At 39.3% G+C, this 19,817-nt stretch overlaps 2 protein-coding genes across 8 annotated transcripts in view; one reads left to right on the forward strand and one right to left on the reverse strand.

Annotated features, from left to right (window-relative positions):
* ITGBL1 (integrin subunit beta like 1) overlaps positions 1 to 5,074 on the forward strand; it is a 225,319-nt gene extending 220,245 nt beyond the window's left edge. The window contains exons 9-10 of the mRNA XM_003789634.2: positions 3,886 to 3,999; positions 4,983 to 5,074. Of these exons, the coding sequence (XP_003789682.1) occupies positions 3,886 to 3,999; positions 4,983 to 5,074 (206 nt within the window). The remainder of the gene's footprint in view (positions 1 to 3,885; positions 4,000 to 4,982) is intronic.
* Positions 5,075 to 9,943: 4,869 nt separating this feature from the next.
* FGF14 (fibroblast growth factor 14) overlaps positions 9,944 to 19,817 on the reverse strand; it is a 670,572-nt gene continuing 660,698 nt past the window's right edge. For all 7 annotated transcript variants that reach the window (XM_023513111.1, XM_023513110.1, XM_023513112.1 and 4 more), the window contains 2 exons: positions 15,299 to 15,497; positions 9,944 to 12,050 (listed from right to left, as the gene is read on the reverse strand). In XM_023513111.1, coding sequence (XP_023368879.1) covers positions 11,914 to 12,050; positions 15,299 to 15,497 — 336 coding nt within the window. In that variant the 3' untranslated portion in view covers positions 9,944 to 11,913. The remainder of the gene's footprint in view (positions 12,051 to 15,298; positions 15,498 to 19,817) is intronic.

Below are 19,817 nucleotides of genomic sequence, written 5' to 3' on the forward strand. Positions count from 1 at the left end.
AAGAAAGGAGCCCAAACCGTGATCATGGAACTGTGGCCAGTTGTAGGCAGAGAGGACAATGGGGACATAGCACTTGTCCCCAGTTCCCATGGGGAGAAACCCTCACTCCAGGTCCTCAGGAGAAGTGACTTATGGAACAGACCCGGGGATGTCAACACGATGGCAGAAAAGAGAAACCTGCACTAAATTATTTGTCTAGGGCCGTGTATTTCTTGCTAAATCTCATGGGCTTCTCGAAATCCCATATCCTTTATCTCAGATGTGTCAAGGAAAGCCCTTCTCTGATGACAGGCCAGGGCTGAGCCGTGGCCTGGGCACACCCTTGAATGCCCTGTCCCTACCAAAACAAGGCTGAGACACACATTTCCCAAGGGCTGTGAATAAAGCACTCACCTCAGGAGGTGATGAAGAAATAGCATTTTATTTCTTTACAAATTTATAGCCAACAAATCACTGCATAGAAAAATGTAAAACAAGATGCATCATTGTGACCTTCATAACAGATGGAGTGGTCAGTACAATGGTGAAAACTGCCTGCTGGGACGTCGGGTTGCAGCATTTGGTCAGGCTTAACGAATGAAAAAGGAAGTGTGAGGTTAGTCTGGAATGGGCACCTCGCCCTCAGACCCCGGTGTTTTGGGGATAACAGAGAGATGAGCTTAGCGGCCAGACCTCCACTAACGTGAGCTGCTTTCGCAGAATATGTGATATAACTCGCTTATGTTGTTGTTGTTGTTGGAGACTTATTTTTTTGCATCCAAAGCTCTGCAAGAACACTTTTGCCTTGATGGCTCCAACCTGGATCCAGGCGATCACCTACGATAATCCTGCAGGTTGCTGCTGTGTGGTCAGGACCGGAAAGACATCATTAAACATTCAGACATTTCTCCCGAAACCCTCACAGTGGTATATGTCGGGCCCCCCTTCATCCAAATAAGCCCAGAGTACACTCCTTCACGGCCTCCTTGCCTCCCCCAAGACGGCCGTCTGGGCACACCTGCAGGAGCACCGCCCTCATGTCTCAAACTCCTGGGTAGGAGCGTGTTAGCTGTGAGAGACGCCAGAGACAGGCAGGTGGCGGGTAGAAGAGCAGATTTAATCAGATTGAAATCTAAGTGTGCTGACTGCCTATGTGGTGCGGGCGGGGCCCTCTCCCTTCTCTGTATCATTTTATTCCCATCTTTAAAGGCAAACTTTCAGTTCTTTCCCTTTTTTAAGTCCTGAGAATGCTCTGAAGACACGAGAAAATGTGGCTAATTCCCCAGGGATGGAAGCCACAGAATAGCACAGACAGGAGATGGGAACCTTCTTAAAGATCTTTCTAGTGAGAAAGCAAATAAACGGATTAGTGGTGTTGTGGTTATTAACTCAGCACCCCAGAGCTCCCACCAAGACCGGCCTGCTGCTCTCTGGTCGGGCGGGGTCTTGGGGGTGGGGTGGGGGCTGTGAGTGTCTCCCGGCTACCTCATTTGGACATTTGCTCCCCTCTTGGTAGTCACGCAGCCCAGGTCTCTGACAGAACCTCCCTACGATTTTCTAGAGAGGGACAACTTGACCCTCATCAGTGATGAAAACAGCCAGAGTGCTCTACAAGAAAGATGCTATAATAGGTCCTAATAACGCCTCACGCTGTGTTGTTATTAGATTCCATCTATGCCTAGTTTCAGCAGTAGAAGAATCTCCTACCTCTAAGACGCATTGAGCTTTGACAAACAGAACAGAGTGACAGAGCTGGGAAAGTGCTGGCCTAGAAAAGCTGCTCTTTCATGGAACATACACAATCAGTCCTCAATTTTCATTCTAACTATTTCAGTGACGAGCAGACTTGGGGAAATGGAATTTACTCAGCAAATGCTCTATCCATGTATACCACAGTGACTTAGCTGAGATTACTAGTTTAAGAAAATACTTTACCCTGGCCTGAAGCTTAGCATTTCAGAAGCAAGAGCAGGATTAGAAATAGTTCCAGCACCAAAGGTTGCAGTTAAAGATGAAATGTGAGATCTTCTCATGGAGGGTGGCACTCACATACAGTGCACCTTAGGCATGGTGTATGAACATTGTGGACATAAAAAATCCTTCATATTTGTAGTAGAAATAATTTTGCAGTGTGTGGAAGATGCTATTTTATAAACCACTAAAACAGTCAAATTCTTCAAATAATTTTCCTCCACTCATGGAAATATTAACACTAATATGCTTGCTTCTCAGGAAATTTCTCTGACAGTCAATGAACTACTTCACATCCTCTTGGTTGGCAGATATATCGCTAACCTAATTTATTGAAAAAAGCAGTTGAGTGTTGAAAATTTCATTTTAGAAATGTGGATACATTTAAAATCAGGATAAACACATTTGTAAAACAAGGAAACTTTATACTTGGGGATTAAACCATCCCTTGCAGAGTGACCTGGGTGGATTAATTCCTGGCTTCAGAGAAACCCCTGGCCGGTCAGTCACTCATGAGGACTGACCAATATTAAGGCCCTCGGGAAAAGAAGTCAAGGCTAAATGAAATGATGCGATCACTAAGCCAGAAGGTAAAATCAGTGTAAACACAGTTCTCACAATATAACTAGTTCTGACTGCTCTCTTACTTTGAAACATGTGACGAGGAATGGCAGATGTTTAATTTGGCTATCAGGGATTCTTTAACTAAACTGCATGTCCAAATTTCAATGCTTAGGACACGTTGGCGCCAATCCCTTCCCCGCATCTGTGACAACTTCATTTTCCTAATTAGGTTGTCAACTCATTTTTTTTAGTCACTGTATTTCAAAAAGATGCTAAGGATTCATTCCCCTCCGCCCGCCCTGAAATATTTTGAACTTAACAAGTCTGGAGTTTTGTTAAACATGTCAAAATACTTTTTCTACTTTACATTCTCTTAATATGATTTTGACCTGAAAAATTTGGTGACAGCCATCTTTTAGGAAAGGGAAGTCCCATCTGGAGAGAACAACCAGCCCAGGGAGAGAGAAGAAAGGGGAAGTCCCTTTTATTTGTTTCCTTTTAATTTTAAAGCTGTCTTTGCTATTTTAGTGGAAGCAGTTTGGCCATGTGAAGGAATTTTAGCCTGTTACATAAAGATGTTTAGACTGAGAGAAGTTTCTTGTCTTTGGGACACTGTTTACCTCATTTATTTTCTTTGATGTTTACATAGACCATTAATAAAATTATTGCTCAGTAACCCAAAATAGTTTTAATAACCAATGACGGAGTTTGTTTTAATTAGGTAGGAGGATAAAAGGAGGGTAACCCAGTGCTTCAGGAAGCGTGAAGACCAGTTAGGATGATTATTGATTATGTCAAGGAATCCTGAGCATGAGCTCCGATAAGTCAAATAGACATGCATGACAGTGTGTGCATTGTTAGCAATTTAATTAGCCCCTAATATGCAGATGTGTTCCCACTTTAAGAAAATGATGTAAACAGACCCCCCAAATTATGAGCACAATAATTTAGTGGTTATTTTAATTATAAGTGCATCTGCCTTTAATAGAATTTCCTATTCAATTCCTTTAAAGAACAGGTCCATTTTAAAAAACATGATACAATTCAGAAAAAAATACCTATTTTTGAATACCTTTCTGGAAGACCTTCTATAAAGATCAGCCACGTTCTGCTCTCAGTGACATTTCAACCAGACTGGGCCAACAGACATTTGCTCAAGGCTAATTACAACTGTCTGGATCCATAATGAAGGCCTTCCTGGATGACCTTTGTGAATCACAGCAAGTAAAGCTCCCCTCTGAGAAAATGGCTATTCAATAACCTTTTACCTTTGGAAGACAGGTTGTTAGAAGCCTATTGCCAGTGTATCAACAATATTTTATTCTAGATAGGAACCTTTAGTTGTGCTGTGATGGCTCTTTGTAATTTCAGGTTCTTGTCATTGTGGAAAGTGCATTTGTTCTGCTGAAGAATGGTACATATCCGGGGAATTCTGTGAATGTGATGACCGCGACTGCGACAAACACGATGGCCTCATTTGTACAGGTGCAGTATCGACCTGCTCTAATTGTTCTGTGCCACAGTTTGCAGCACTGCCAAATGACACCCATCACACGTGCTTCAGGTGGCTGGACGGAGCAGCTTTCATGTAATCAAGGGACAGTTGGTAGTAGCAAGGAACTATGAAAGGGAAGGCGGGATTTGGGGAGTAAGTGTGAGCATCATTCCCAGAAACAGAAAAATACAAAAGAATAAGCTAAATTATATGATTATTGTGAAACGTGCACAAAGTAATTTACCTTTCAGACTCACACAGACGTAGTTATATTTGGAAAAAAGCAAAGAACTCTTTCGCCCATGGTATAGGAGTGGAATTTTTTAAACAGGATCCAGGTACCACTATTTGATGCGTTGGTTGTTTTCTGGAAAATGGATGTGTGTATGTCTGTAGGGGCAAGGTACAATAAAGGCTCAGCAGTGCTCTCACCACTGCTGTGCTTATGATTAGAGTCTTAAAATTGGTTATAAAATACATTTGCGTGACCAAGTTACAGGAGAAATAGAGGCATGTATATTTGCTCTCCTTATTCTAGCTAAAGGCAAAAGATGAATTTGTCTATGTGTGTCATGGAGCTGGTGGCTTTCTGTCCATCCCTGCTATGCAAGCCTCTTTTAGCTAATTAAGTGGTCTGCCTCATATTCTATCTGGGAGCTTTATGTTTTTGACATTTATTCATAAGTTAGAAATACCTGGCTCTCTAAGGGAATACCAAATCATGACAGGGAAGCCCAGCCAGAGTGATCATACAGGATGGTTACTATCTGATGGTGGCACCAAATAAATGGCATTAATGGGAAATTTAGATTTATCACAGCTGCTTAGTAAGACGGGACAAGAAGATCACTGCACAGTAGAAAATCTACCCGGGATGAGTGCAATGATTTTATTATGGACACTTGGAGTTTGTAACAGCATATTTAAATTTGGTGCATTTCAATCATGGTAATGATTCCGTATTTTACTGCAGGGAATGGAATATGTAGCTGTGGAAACTGTGAATGCTGGGAAGGATGGAATGGCAACGCGTGTGAAATCTGGCTTGGCACAGAATATCCATAACAATCACGTGGGAGAGGACTGGGTGCTTATTCTTCTAGGCCATTAGAACATATAAAAATGCAAAGGAAACCATGTATAATCACCACTAGGACAGGTTAAACTGACCATCGTCTGTTTTTCTCTTTCTGGATGCCTGAGTCTGGCTGCTCATTACACACCAGTGAAGCAAACGCTGATGTAAATACACTAAAAGTCCTTTCCTTCCGTGACTAACACGAGTGATTCTCAGCAAGAGCAATCTGCACCCAAAACACAGTTGGCCTCATCTACAATTTTGATTGTCACACTGGGTGGCGTGGGCAGGTGCAGACTCCAGTGGGCGAGGCCGGGGGTGCTGAACAGGACACCTGCATGACAAAGGACTGTGTGATTCCCAATGTCAGTAGTGCTGGGGTTGAGAAACTGAGGCTGACGTGCACGACTGAGAGAAATCCACAATCCTACACGAGAGCGACTAGCTTAGAATCTAAGGAAAACATAGATCTTCACATAAGTCAGTCAATGAGATTTTTTCTAGAATTGACTCGTGCTCATCATTTCCGTGTGGGAACAGTGAAGATAAACACACAAAGATATAATAATGTTGGGGGGGTAGACCAAGGGGAAAGGCTGGTCATTTTTAGCCAAAAGTTCATGTGTCTAATCTCACTTTAAACTCACAAAAGATTATTCTAAGATAAAGGAAGATATGAAAAATGTACAATTTCACATTTTTAATAAATCGTCACAGAAGATATTTATACTTTGTGTCAATACGTATTTACCTACTGATAATTAACCCCCCAAAACAATTGCTATTCAGGGATATGTTTTTTTAGGTTCCTAGAACTGAGGGATCATATTTTTAACCCTGAGCAGAAGTTCCCTATACAAGAAGTTTATTTTTAATTAATTTTTTCATGGTAATGGTGCTTTTAAAAGCATAATACCTACTTAGATAACTGATGGGCCTGAAATATGCATTCATTTTACTTCAAAGACTTTTCTTTTTTCTAAGGAGACCTTACTGGAAAAGTGGTGTCATGAAAGGGATTCTGTGATAAAAGGGCACCAATCAAAAAAAAAAGAAAGAAAAGAAAATCTAGTAATGGCTTAAATAGAAATTTCAACTGTTCACTCAGTGATAGGAACAAAATGTTTATTTTTCATGGTGAAACTTTGCTCTGTATGAAATTCACATTGAATTATGAAAATGGACAATCATTGGGACTTCCCTCACATAGTCACAGGTAAATCTACTTACACACATTAGCTTAGACAACCTTTAATTATTTAGAGCTTAAAAAAAGAACCCACTTTTTTCCTAAATGTGAATATTTTGTAAAATCCTAGAATAATGTAGCAAAATCATTTCCATACTGTTTAAAGATGAAAAATTTTGCTTGGAAATTTTATTTTAATGATGTCAATATCCTAGAGTCATGGCTTGGACTTTCGAAGTCAAATCGCCAAAAATAAATACACTGAGTGACTTAAAAATGTCATATTGAAAAGTGTTGTGAGAGAAAATTGAACTGGTGCAGAATTTTATGGTACTACTAATGGTCTCATAACTTAATAGAATTGTACAAATGTTACCTCTATCCTGAGAGTAAGGAGTGCAGCCTGTTAGGTGTATCTCTGTTCGGATGTAAATTGATCTATCAGTTTTGTAAAATAAGGGAGATGTAAGTAGCCAAAAAAATAACATAGAAATTACATATATTATTTCCTCTTCTCTCTCTAAACATTTTAAGCCTCAGAAAAAAACTACTGTAATTGTTCAGCAGCAATTTTGATGACCTTTTTGATGATGTTCAGACATTGAATTCATTGGAATATCTAGCCAGCATAACACAAATGACATTGTATTTCTATAAAGGACCAGATAGTAAATATGTTAGACCTTGTGGGCCACATATGCCTCTGTCTCTCATTCTTCTTCCTTCGTGTTTATGACTTCAAAACTGTGGAATAAAATAAAAATTCATTCTGAGTCCTCAGGCCACACCAACCAGACTGAGGGCTGGCTTTGGCTTGTGGCTGAGCGGGAGTTTGCTACCCTTGCTCCACTGGAATCCCAGGGCTCGTCACAACCTCAGCTGTGTCTTACTTTTCTTAAAAGTCTCTATGTGTTGTTACCTATTTTCCTAAACAAGTAAAGCAAATATGCTGCTCTTTTTAAAAATCATTACATTTCCATAGACGTTTCACAAATGTTCTTCACGTCTATTTCTTTCTAGAAAAAAAAGTTTAAATACTAGAGCAAGGATCATACCATAAAACTAAAAATGTAGTTTGTCTAAATTTTTGGACAAAGATGAAAATACTCACTTAGTTACAAATTATAGACTCAAAACTGAATTGTAGCCCAACTCACATAGCACCTAAACTCTCAGCAATGCTTTTTCTTTGAAAACAGAAATATTTACTTTCCATCTGCCGTAATTGTGTGTAAGTGTGTGTGATTCTCACTGTAGCAACAGAGAGATCAATATACTACTAAGATGTGATTGAATGTATACTTTTTAGGTTAAAAAATAAAATAAACAGGTAAGTTACACATAAAGACACATTCTAGCCTTCTTAAATGTGATTTTGTACTTCAACCTTGCGCGCTAAGATAGAAATTCTCTCTATGTAACAAACAGAGCAACAGAAAACTCTTGGAAGAAATAAGCAAAATTCATCGGTTTGTTCATGATTTTAGGGAGTTGCGGTAGGTTTCATGTTAATTGGAAGGGATACAGCAAGTTTACGGATCGTGTCAACACTAACCCTGCTTCTTGTCTGGGAAATCTTCTGAGGGATTCCTCCACAAGGTCTTTTCCAAAAAAGCCAACCAGTGTCCTGAGACATAGGAGGAGAATTGTTGAGCTCATCGGGATCCCAGTAGCTCATTGGAAGGGATGGCCTCTATCACCTCAAATGCAAATGCAAATACTATCCCTGCCAGTATGCTTCAGAATTTGAGTGAAAACCAAGGGGCAGGACACATATAACTTAGCTTTAGTTTGCAGAGTCAACCATCGAAACTTTGACAGCCCTTGGTATTCAAGAAAACCACCAGGCCCAAAAGCTCAGCTATGAAATATATTTTACTTCAAAACAATGCAATTTATAACATATTATGGATTTTGATACACCCACATTTTAAAAAATAATTGGGAATTTAGCTCAACTTTTTCCCCTTGATACAGATTCTTTCTGAAATAAAATTGAAAATTATCTTCAGTTCTATTCATTTTCTTCTAAATTGGATCATAGTCAATCTGGTTTCCTATTGGAGAAGTATCAAATATTAGGTAACTCTATAATATTAGGGATAAAATTATAAATAAAATGATGCCTGCTTAACTTAGAAAACAGGAAGTTTTTGTTTTGTTTGTTTTTTAAAGAAAACCAATTATGATGCTGGTCATCCTGAAAAGCCACCTATTTTCATACTTTACATATTAATTAAGCAAGTGGCCAGGTATGATAAAGAAACTCTGTTTACTCTCCAAGAGGCAAACGATTGGACTGGAACAGGAGGCATCTCCAGATTCTCAATGAAATAGTGCTCAGTTCCATTTTCCTCTTTATATAGGGTGGACAATTTGCTTGTCTTCTATAATTTTTCCAAGTAAAGGGGTAGCAAAATACTTTAGAAAGTAAACTTAATAGAAAACAAAAATGACGTCAGTGGAAATATCAAAACAATGAACATTTCCGAGCATTGTTGAAGGATCAGCTAAGCAATCAGCTACCGTCACAAGTCAGTAGAAACATCCCTCCCATACCAGATATGCATGCAGAAGGGGAGGAGTGCTGGGGAGACTCGATACAGTGGACATGTGCAAACACACAGTCTATAAATACAAATGAAGTCCATCAGGTTTACTATACAGAACATCAATAGTGACAGAGTGCGCTTGTTAATAACAGCAAACTTAATTTCTGAGGGGAAAAAAATGGTGAAGTCTTATCCCGGAAGAATAGCAAGAGAGGTATCATCAAAGAGCTAAAATTTTCTTTGGCATGGTAAAGGGGGAAATCAAGATTACCAACTTATTTACATGACATTTTTCTATATGGTGGGTGATGCAATGCCATTTTGTTACATAAAGTTGTTTGATGTTTTCTTTAATATGCCTTCATATGAATATTTTATTCAATAAATTGTATTTGTAAATACAACAAATGATGTTAAACACAGAAACTGTACAATGCAGACAAACTCTTTGTATGCAAATTGAGGAATACATACCAACAATTCTCGGTACACAGATCCTACTACATGCAGTTCATCAGTGCTGTCCTCTTCCCATGCAACAGGTGAGACCAGACATAGAATAAATGATCTAACTAAATTACAAATAACAGGGACCCCTCTGCAGTATGTCTAAACATATAGTAGACGAGACCCCTCTGCAGTATGTCTAAACATATAGTAGACGAGAGTATGTTGACATCCATTCATAGGGATAAATTCCCTTTTAGACAATCCATATATAAAACAAAACAGAGGTCCACATTTACAGAAGTCTGTCATTTACAAAAATAAATCTTGCTTTAATTTAGACCAATAAACAAGCTTGTGGGGGAGAAAGAAACCAGCAGGTGGAACTGATTATTAAAAACAAATAGGAGGGGGTTGTTGGTGTGTGTGTGTGTATTGGTGTAAGCAGTGTCTACAAGCCCATGTAATTGGATTTACAACTTTAATTACTCATAGTTTGCCACATATTATGGGATATATGTCATCCCTAAATAATTGGCTAACTGGAATTCATATCCTGTTAAAAGCAGTAGGCTTTAAAATGGCATAACACCAAATTGAGAATGGTCAAAGGAATCATTTGATTGTATTTGTAATTTAGCATCATTGACAATAAATCTACTCAAACGTTATGCTAACTTTTTATTTATTCAAGTAGAATCCAATGTGAAAATGAAATACGCATAAGCAGGTAAATTTATACTAAACCTTTAATCAGCTAAGCAGGCCAAAATTTTTAATGCTGGGCAAGGGCTGTCATGGAGATTTATGAAAGCAGTGACAAAATAATTTCCCAATAAATACAGTGCAGATGGGGGAAAATGGCAACTGGGTCATCCTTCCACATAGAAATAATAACAAGAGCCAGTACATTGATCCCACACAAAGTTGTGTAAATGAGGTTCAGTTTGGTATCAATTAACTCTTCCGAGAAGAAAACATTGAATTTTATTAGGTGTACACAGAGTTATCAAATATATTTCCAAACAATTTGGTCTTAAACATTTTGAAACTCTTTATATCCAATCATGAACCCTTTGCATGGAATCTTGGCTGTGAAGCCAGCTATTCCTGGCCTTTCTCAGTAGTTGTCTTCCCTAAGCTCAGAGTGTAAGCAGTATTAAGTTGAAACGGAAATCAAGAAGGCAGAAGAAAACAAAAGCAAAGGAACTGGATGGCCCGAAATCCTGATGTGTGAATGTGTCGGTTTGCCTTTGTTTGTATCTAGGATAGTTCAACAGACTGTATTCTGAGATCATGACAAGGCACCTCTAATCCAGCCATTGGGCACTGGGGGGCCCCAAACGCTGAGTTAGAGGCATGTACTGGTGAAATACACAGTACCAGACTCAGCATGCTGAGCTAAAAAAAATATTTTTTCCTAATATGTCCAGTTTAAAAACTTGTCATTAAACACCAAAAATATTAAAGTCTAATTTATAACTAACGTTTGCATTGCTGCTGCAGAAAAGAACACAACAGCCGCCTTGCCCATGCTCTGCTGAGTATGAGTGGAACGCAGCCCGAAACGGGGGTGGCATTGAGTTTGGTTCGTTAAAAACAGGAAGGAGTATACCGGAAATGGACTTAGGTAGTGCAATTCTTGTAGGTTGTAAGTATTGATTTCTCTCTCTCTCTTTTTTTTTTCCAAATAATGAGAATTAATAGATGAAAAATGAACCTTAATCAGGCCTACAAGGCCTACAGAATTCATTGGACCCACTTTCTCAAAAACCAGTGGGTCTTGCTCGCTGGGCAAGGCAAATGTTACCATTACCAGTAAGCTTGTGATATGTATAAAACACACACGCACAAAGAAACCAGAGGGGGTGTCAAACACGTATCAGAGAGAGCTTCCCGGGGACTGTGTTTGACCCTTTCCCACCCAGACAACGCCGACCTCGGGAGCACAGTATTTGCTACTAGACAGAGCATATATGTGTGTTTAATCAATAGTGTGAGCCAGAGACAACGATCTTAATCTATAAAGATGCGATTTATAATAATAGATTTAGGAGACTTCCCGATTCCCTGATTGCTCTCCCAACTAAGCCAACTGCAACATTGAAGGTTTGGAGGACACAATCCCTGCAAAAGGTCACAGACAATGGAGCGAGCAGCCCTGTAAAAGTGGGAAGAAGAGAAATCCATAATAGCACAGGTTTACAGCGTCTAACTAGAAATTACTCAGTATTATCTGTGTGCTACAAAACTGAACTGAAACACATGGATCTCGCTGAAACAGGACTCAAAAAGGATTATGGGTAGCTGTCAGCAGGCAAGGTATGGAGTGTACTTGTGAAGTATGTCAGTATGTCATTCACATGAAGTGTCACAGTCACAGAAAAGATATTAAAAAGGCATTCCATATCTGGTAGGGCATTCCATGGTCTGAGTTAGCTGGTTATCCAGGTGTCTTCTTGGGGGGGTGCAACAGATTGAGATTTATCCACTTGCAACAGAGAAGTTCCGAGACAGCACAGAGCAAGCCTGGGCTTACTGGCAGCAGCTCGTTAGCCACGGAGCAGGAGTGTCTGGTAAGGATAAATCACTCAACTGTGCTCAGGACGGATAAGTCACAACACCTGTGGGGATCTGGCTATGTCGTCTTACTCTTGTTGACTGGTTTCCCTCCGTTCATGATTGCAGACGCGCTTGTGCTTTTACTCGGCGTCACCCCAGCCTTCGGGACCGTTTCTCCAACATCATGCAAGGATGGTTCTCGGTACATGGCAACTAGGGATGGGAAGAAAGGAGAGAGAGGAAACATTGCCTGGTTAGGGGCAAGAACGGGCCCTCCATACACGCCCAGACCTCAGCTGTTTGCCCATTTCTGTTTTCCCAGAAGTAAAGCAATTCCATGGAGAGGGAATTCCTAGCTTAAAGCAGTAATTTCCAGGCAACAGACAGAGGACATTAATTCCTCCACATTCTCTGGTTTACATTCCTAATATATGTAGATTGGTGGGCATGGGTTTTTGTACAGGAAATTTATATGGGAGTTATGTCCTCTTCGTGGACCTATGATATCTTTCAGTCTCTCTTACATACACACACATACACACACACACACACACACACGTGCACATGAACTATAAGAAAATGGAAAGCATTTAACCGGATCCTTTTTGTATAGAAAGGAAAATTAAGACTTCAAATTCACACAAACAATAACAAAGAACACTCGTCCTTTAGGCCAGGGCCTCCTAGAGATCATTGTTTGTATTTTCCTATCATTGTTTCTATTTTCTCTTCTGCAGTCATTGAAGGAGGTCCTTGAACAACTGGGGGCAACTGTGGAGCATTTTCCATATTCTTTATGTCTCGTATTTTGATATTATTTAAAAAACCTACTAATTGATGTCATATGAGACAGAAGCATAGAATAGCAGTACAGCTATTGAGAATGATGCCTCAGCAAACTCTGAGGAAGTATCTGTATAGTATCTGGTGACATATGATAGTCTATGTGGCTTCTCAGAAAGTGAGTTTTTGGAAATCCTGGGAAAGGATGCATCAGAGACACAGTTGTTTGGGGAAAACTAGTAGAACCTCCATAGCTGACCACCTGCCATGAACCACCTCCTTAAGTTGACCTAATTTTTATAGAGCAGACATGCACCACATGCTCATATCAGTATAGGAGGCCCGGGTCCTTATATTGCCCATCTCCACATATTGACCAGTTTGTCATAGTCCCTTGGGTGGTCACCTTACAGAATTCCTACTGTATGGAGTTCAAGTCATCTGCTGTTAGAAAGATAAGTGCATCAGAGCTGCCCAAATGCCTTCACGAGCTTTTGAAAGTTGAAGGTATCTTCTGAGGAGCCCTTTTGTTTACTTCGGATGGTCTATGGCACTCATGTTCTGTGTCCCAGGCGGTAGAACATTTCCTTTCCCATCAGTGCGTCATGTGACTTTTCAGCCACAGACGTCCTTCAAAGTACACCTGTCTGTCAGGCCTACACTAAATGACTTGGCAAGGTAGTAAAGGAACTAATACGTATTCCTGAAACACACTCCCATCTCTCACTCCTACTCTCACAGCACTGACCTTCATCATCTGTATACTGAAGAGAGATGAGTGCCCTAGAGTATCGGTAATTAAATCAATCCCTAATTTTTCCAAACCTTTCCAATGATATAATTTATATCCTCTATGGATTTTGAACATTTGAAGTTAGTTTTCCTCTATCAAGTAAACAATGTGATAACCTATTTCCTATTTTTGGAATACTTCAGTCTACTGATTATTTGAAAACATGATGAAAATATTATTTCTCTTTTACACACACATGCACGCATACATGACACTCATGTACACACAATAGTTCAACACACAATTGAAATAACAAGGATTGATGTCATTATTATTTCACACCATTGGAGTCTCAGATATTTCCTACGGAGTATATGGAATAAGTGGTTTCCAAATTTTACCTCAGTTAAGTGATATACAGGCCCTTTCGGTTTTCATTACTTTTATGCAGGTAAGGGAAGATTTAGAAATTTAGTCAATTCTTAACCATCTGTACTCAAAACATAAAATTAGTCAAAGTAGACCAAGCAAGATAGCAAATAAACCGTGGTCTTTATAGAGCTGCTCTGAATTTAGTTTTTTATTTTTCATTTAGAATTTGAATATCGGTGAGTCTGCTAGTATCAAAATTCATTTAAAACAATCAGGCCCTATCACAGATTTGTCATTGGGAAGGACAGAGAAATCCTCTAATGTCTTTCTACTCTAATTTCTAATTTCTAATCTATAATTTCCCACATAATGATTATAATTCACTTGCGTTTCAGACTCTGAAACAATTTGTTCTTTCCTACCTAGGTCCTGGCGGCTAATTATTTGGGTTTCAATAAATTATTCTAGAGGCAAGTTTAATTAAGAGTGATAGTCAACATTGTGAAGATTTAAAAGGCAATATTAACAAGGGTCATTTTCCAAATTTAGGCAAACTGAAACTTCATTAGATAAGTTTATCTGTTTCACTCATAGATAATGAAAACTTTCAAATTATCTTATTTCTACTTGGAGCATATGGATTATGAAATTAATATGCTTTTTCTGTTGATGGTTAAGGCTTTTCTGTAGAAATAAAAAAATAAAGAAAATGGAACTGTCTAACTTACTCAGTTATTATAGATTTGATCTTCTGAAAAAGAGGAAACAAAAGTATTTGAATAGAAAACACATATCAATAGCCTCAAAATCATTTTTTTTTCAGTTCTCAAATAAATGTTACATAGATAAAAGCAAATGCACTTCTGGCAGAATCATTAATGAGAAAGGTACAGATGTTTCTGATTAATTAACAAATTTTGCAGCTTGCTCTTTGAGAAGGAGACCGAGGTCAATGTGGAGGTTCTATTGTTCACATGTAAGTGCAATTAAATTATTTTAGTAAAAGAGGGTAATGCTAAAAGTTTGTGCAGGGAAGAATTATGCAGTTTCAAAAGCAATAACTCCAAACTCCAGAATTCTTCCCTGTATAATGTCACCTCTTCATGTTATGTCATGAGAATTCACAAGTGTGTAATTGTTTGCACAAAATCAAAATGGGCAAATAATTTTGATGCCACCTTCAATACCTATTTTTCCAATACACTTACTGTAATAGGTTTATAATATTTTATACAGATTTTAATTTATTACAATAATCTAAGGGACAGAGTGGTTGAGGCAGTGAACATTTGAGATATTGGAAGGGACACAGCACAAAAGCCCTAATGTATACACATGAGCACGCACACACACACACACACACGCACACGCACACGCACTTGCAGAATAAAGTGTGTAAAGGGCACAAATCCCAGGTGGCCAGCTTGAGTAGCATCTGTTCATCTATCCCCCAAATCAAGATAAAGGACACTGCAGCACTCTGTCAGGGTTCCTTGTAGCCATGGTAGAAGCATCAGTTTGAAAAATAAAATGTACACTAAGTCCAACAAGGATAATGCACTTGCGCACTTACCTTCCAATGGCTTGGGTAGAAAATGAGCTGCTGGTTTGGTTTTCTTTACTCTGTTCCCTTTCATAACTTGCCCTTCTTTATTTAATCCCAAAAACCAGGCTCTACCAGATTCTTGTTGTCTGTACAGCATGGATGAGTAGATTACATAATAATTTTCAAAAACAGATTCTTTAAATTTGCATTCAGGGGTAAAAAGTTCCTGTGGAGAGAAAAGAAAGAAAGGAAAGTTAGAGGGCAGGAAGGAACCAGGTGGTCACTGTGCTTTTGTTCATTTTCTAGAAAGCAAACTTGGCGAAAGAGTCAGCTCTTTGGCAGGGACTCTAAGATATACCTCTTCCTGTGTGCAATAATGGTAAGTAATTTTTTCAGTATACAATGGATTGAGAACAGTCTGCTATTTGGAATACATACAGGCAAAGTAGGGATGACAGAAAATAGAGGATGTGAGCAAACTCAATAGTTTCACTTAAACAGAATACAATCCAACCAGACTATAATCAGAAAAGAGGCGTTAAAGTAGCATAGAATAGTCATGATAAATTCCACAAAACTAAAATGGACGAAAGATATTTTATAATCTCTGTTACATGTTTGCATAGAAATAATTATATGGCATACCCTAAATGTTGCCAGTTGTTACTTGGATCACTGATATTATAGGGTGATATTAATACATTTTATCTGCAAAGAAGCAAACTGAAACCTCGGATGAAAGCCATGACTGTCACCTGTCACACAAGCTAGCCCCTAGACCTGTTGTTGGGTGAGCAGCTGAGGCCAGGTGTCACGTTAGCTGCTCATAGAGACGGAAGCTGAGAATAACCACCTACTTCCACCCACTGTGTCAAGCTGCAGCGGGACTCTTGAAGATAAACATGAAAAGCTTGCTGAACCCCCCCTCCCCGGCATTTTTGGAAAAGAGTTAACTAAATACGATTAGGCTCAACACCATGGTCTATATTGATTCATGGGTAGCACAAAACTTACTATTCATACTTTACAATGATCATTACTATTTCAAATATCCATAGATGATTTTTATATATTTCTAAAACTTCCATTGGAAGTCATCGTGTTGACTACGATGCCATGCATATTAACAAGACGTTGTAAAGGTGCCGTCTACATGAGCATTTCTGACGTCCCTCTACTAAAAATAAATTTTAATGTTCAGCCTTTTAGACCAGAGAAGATGCTTAACTAGGTTTTGTGGCTATTTTTAAAAGAACCACCCTGAGCTGTCCCATACGTATGTGAAATACAGATGCAAAACTGAGATTTATTGTCACTGGTCTATTTAAAACTATCACTATGCTCAAAAAATACACACAAGATTTTCACTTCTCCTTAATAGATCTTATCATGGCTGAAAACAAATTTAGTTTTCTTTTTTAAAAAGGTTCTATAAACCACACTCAACAGGGGCTAAAAATTAAGAGTTGGATTCATGCCAACTGTAATAGGAATGTGACATAATTACATGTAGAAAATTTCTTTCACTATTTCCCTTAAGTGTGTGAACTACCAAGTGATCACTTGTGTAGGATACAATTTTTTTGGTATGTTCCATACCTTTAACTAACTTTAACTTCGCTGAGCTACCAGTTTGTTTTAAGGGGAACAGGTTTTATTAATGGCATGACAAAGATGACAGATACAGCAATCCATCTGATCAGATTAAAATAGCCAGAAGGCAGATTTAGCCCCCTTCCAGTCCAATTTTCATAGAATTTTATTTCTTATAGATGATGCTACCTCAAGTTTGAATAAGATCCTGCCCAAAGAAATGTGCTGGCCTTCCACTAACTCTGCATCTCCAAACAGATCCTATTCGTTCCCTCACTAACACACGATAGCTTCTCTGAGTCAGTGCACAGGCCACACCTCAGAGAAGAGACTGAGAAAGTGATTCATGGTCACGGGTTTATGAAAAGTAAGGCAAAATGGAATACTATGAACCGGCTTCTCCCCAAGCGACTATATTGGCTGCAAGTACAGCTGAAAAAAGATTAGACTTTGGCATGTCACTTGTCTTTTCATTGAGACAGAGAAAGGCATCTGAGGATATTGTTTACTAGTGAAAACCTATCTCCAAACCAGCTGGACGTGGGATGGTCAGAGCAGGCTGGGAGGTTACTCGGTGGACGTAGAGGAGCTGGCACTGCCTTCTGGGGCATCAGAGATCACAGATACCCATCTTTTATCTACAGATGCCAGGGCCTCCGGCTTTGTGAACGTAGGTCCACAGTGTAGTCCAACCCCTATTCTTATCCTATCACCGCTGCCATGATATACAAAGCACGGTGGATGTTGTCTCCATCACTGAGAGTAACTAACTATTGTCTACACTCTGAACTAAGCTAAATATGAGAGAGAAAGAAGACTCCTGAGGTGGAGGAAGTATTTATTATTCTCAATGCACAATTTAAGGACTTCCGACACACTGCGTCTTTTCAGATAAAATACTGTATCCTAGGACTGTGAGGAAGTCAATTCCGCAGCCCTTTTCTGTGAGCTGTGCTGATGACGTCACAGTGCTGATGACGTCACAGATATGGGAGCCCTTCTGTTTCCCACAGCTGAGAACCATTGATTCAGCTGCTTGTGGGGGTGAACACTGATCCATTTTCAGCTTTCTTTGTTCCTGGCTAAATAATCACTGCACACGTGTAGCACATGCTACATTCAAATACATGATTGTCTAATGCATTTTCTCAAGAAGTTTTAAGACCTTAATCTGTGCCTGAAAAATGCCACAAAATCCAGTATCCCCAGGAGAACTGATAGAACCAATGAAAGCTGAACGTAGTCACTCTTTATTTGGTGCCATAGGAATGAATATAATTTCACCTTATAAATGGGAGGCAATGGGGCAGGTAAACACCAGTTGTGGGGTCGGACCTGAGGATGCAGTGTTGGCCCCACAGCCTATTAGCTGTGTAATCCTTGGGGAAATGACTCCATCTCTCTGGGCTTCCAGTTTTTCAACACTAAAATGAGGACAAAAATCATAAAATACGAATCTGTTGTCAGTGTGGAAGACGACTTTGAGACATAGGTACTTCTGGCCTGATGATTTGAGTCCATTTTCTCACAGAATCCAGCTGAAAGCTGTTTGCTGAGTAGGTGTGAGTTCCCTTTAATAGGAAGTATTAACATTATAAAGAGAAAATGGGGAACACACAAGAGGGGGAAAACACTGCCAGAATTGGGGCCCACTGAGCTCTGAAGTTTCTGGAAGCAGGAGCAAAAAGAGAAAATACTATATGTTGTAAAACTGATTCCAGAGAGAACATCTTCTCTTTCTCTTGGCTAACTTCTAAAAGGTACTTCCTTTCAAGGGACCTATAATGTGACAGCCATTGACTGACATAAACAAAGAGACTCTTCGTAGCAATTATATACCTGCTATAGTTTGTTAGAATCCAACAATTTTGCCTTAGGGAAACAGATGAAGTATAATAAGTGGAAATGATTATAATTGATGAGGCCTCCAGGGATAATGTGTACAGCCAGGACCACAGACTGAAATGCCTTGCAGATACAGGAGTGAGGCAAGCTGGCATAATCATGGCACTGTGATTAGGATAAGTTGCCCCTGACCCAGGCTCTGAGGTGGGGAGACAAAGGGAGCAGTAGAAACCATTGAAAAGGAGCAGCTCAGCCAAAGGCAGTGGCTCATGTACAGCGCTTGGGAGGCAGAGGCAGGAGGATTGCCTGAGGCCAGGAGTTTAAGAACAACATAGCAAGACCCTCATCTCTACCAAAAAGTTTTAAAGTGAGCTGGATGTGATGGTATCCAACTACATTCCCAGCTACTCAGGAGGCTGAGATGGGAAAATCACTTGAGCCCAGGAGTTTGAGGTGGCAGTGAGTGAGCCACTTGATCTTGCCAATGCACTTTAGCCTGGATGACAGAGTGAAATCTCATCTCCTCCCAACAAAAAAAAATTTGCTTTAAGGGAGTAGTTGCTTTTCACATAGTTGTCATGTGAAAATAAAAACCTCAAATCTTTAAGAGATCTGACATCTCAAAGGAAGCAAAAAAATTAAGTTTCTACATGGAACATACTTTTAATGTTGTCAATTGTTCCCTGTCAGCCTCCAGGTGGAGACCTCCAAGATAAAGTGGGGAAAAAAAGAATTAAAAAAGAAGGAGCCCCAGGTTGCAGATCAATGCAGTCCTAATCTAATTTATGGTTTCTATACAGTGGGTAATATGATGATTGTGTCAGTGAAACAATCTAAAACTGGCAGTGATAATATGAGCATGCTTATTTAAATTTAGGCTTAAATAGAAACTCTCTGAAACTGCCAAAATGAGATACACAGGGAGTTTGATGCGTCTTTGCACACATTGCCTGCCTATATTTAAAACCGCCACAACAAAACCCACAAGAATTGAGTTCCAGCAGAAGCTTAAATATTAATTTGCACCAATGTCAAACTAAATCATCAAGTCACAGGATAGAAAAACACAATAATTAAACAGAAAATTTCTCCATCTTTTTTTTTTTTT

Source organism: Otolemur garnettii, unplaced genomic scaffold (assembly GCF_000181295.1).
Source record: "Otolemur garnettii isolate 467f Iridium unplaced genomic scaffold, OtoGar3 scaffold00034, whole genome shotgun sequence".
Taxonomy (NCBI): Eukaryota; Metazoa; Chordata; class Mammalia; order Primates; family Galagidae; genus Otolemur; species Otolemur garnettii.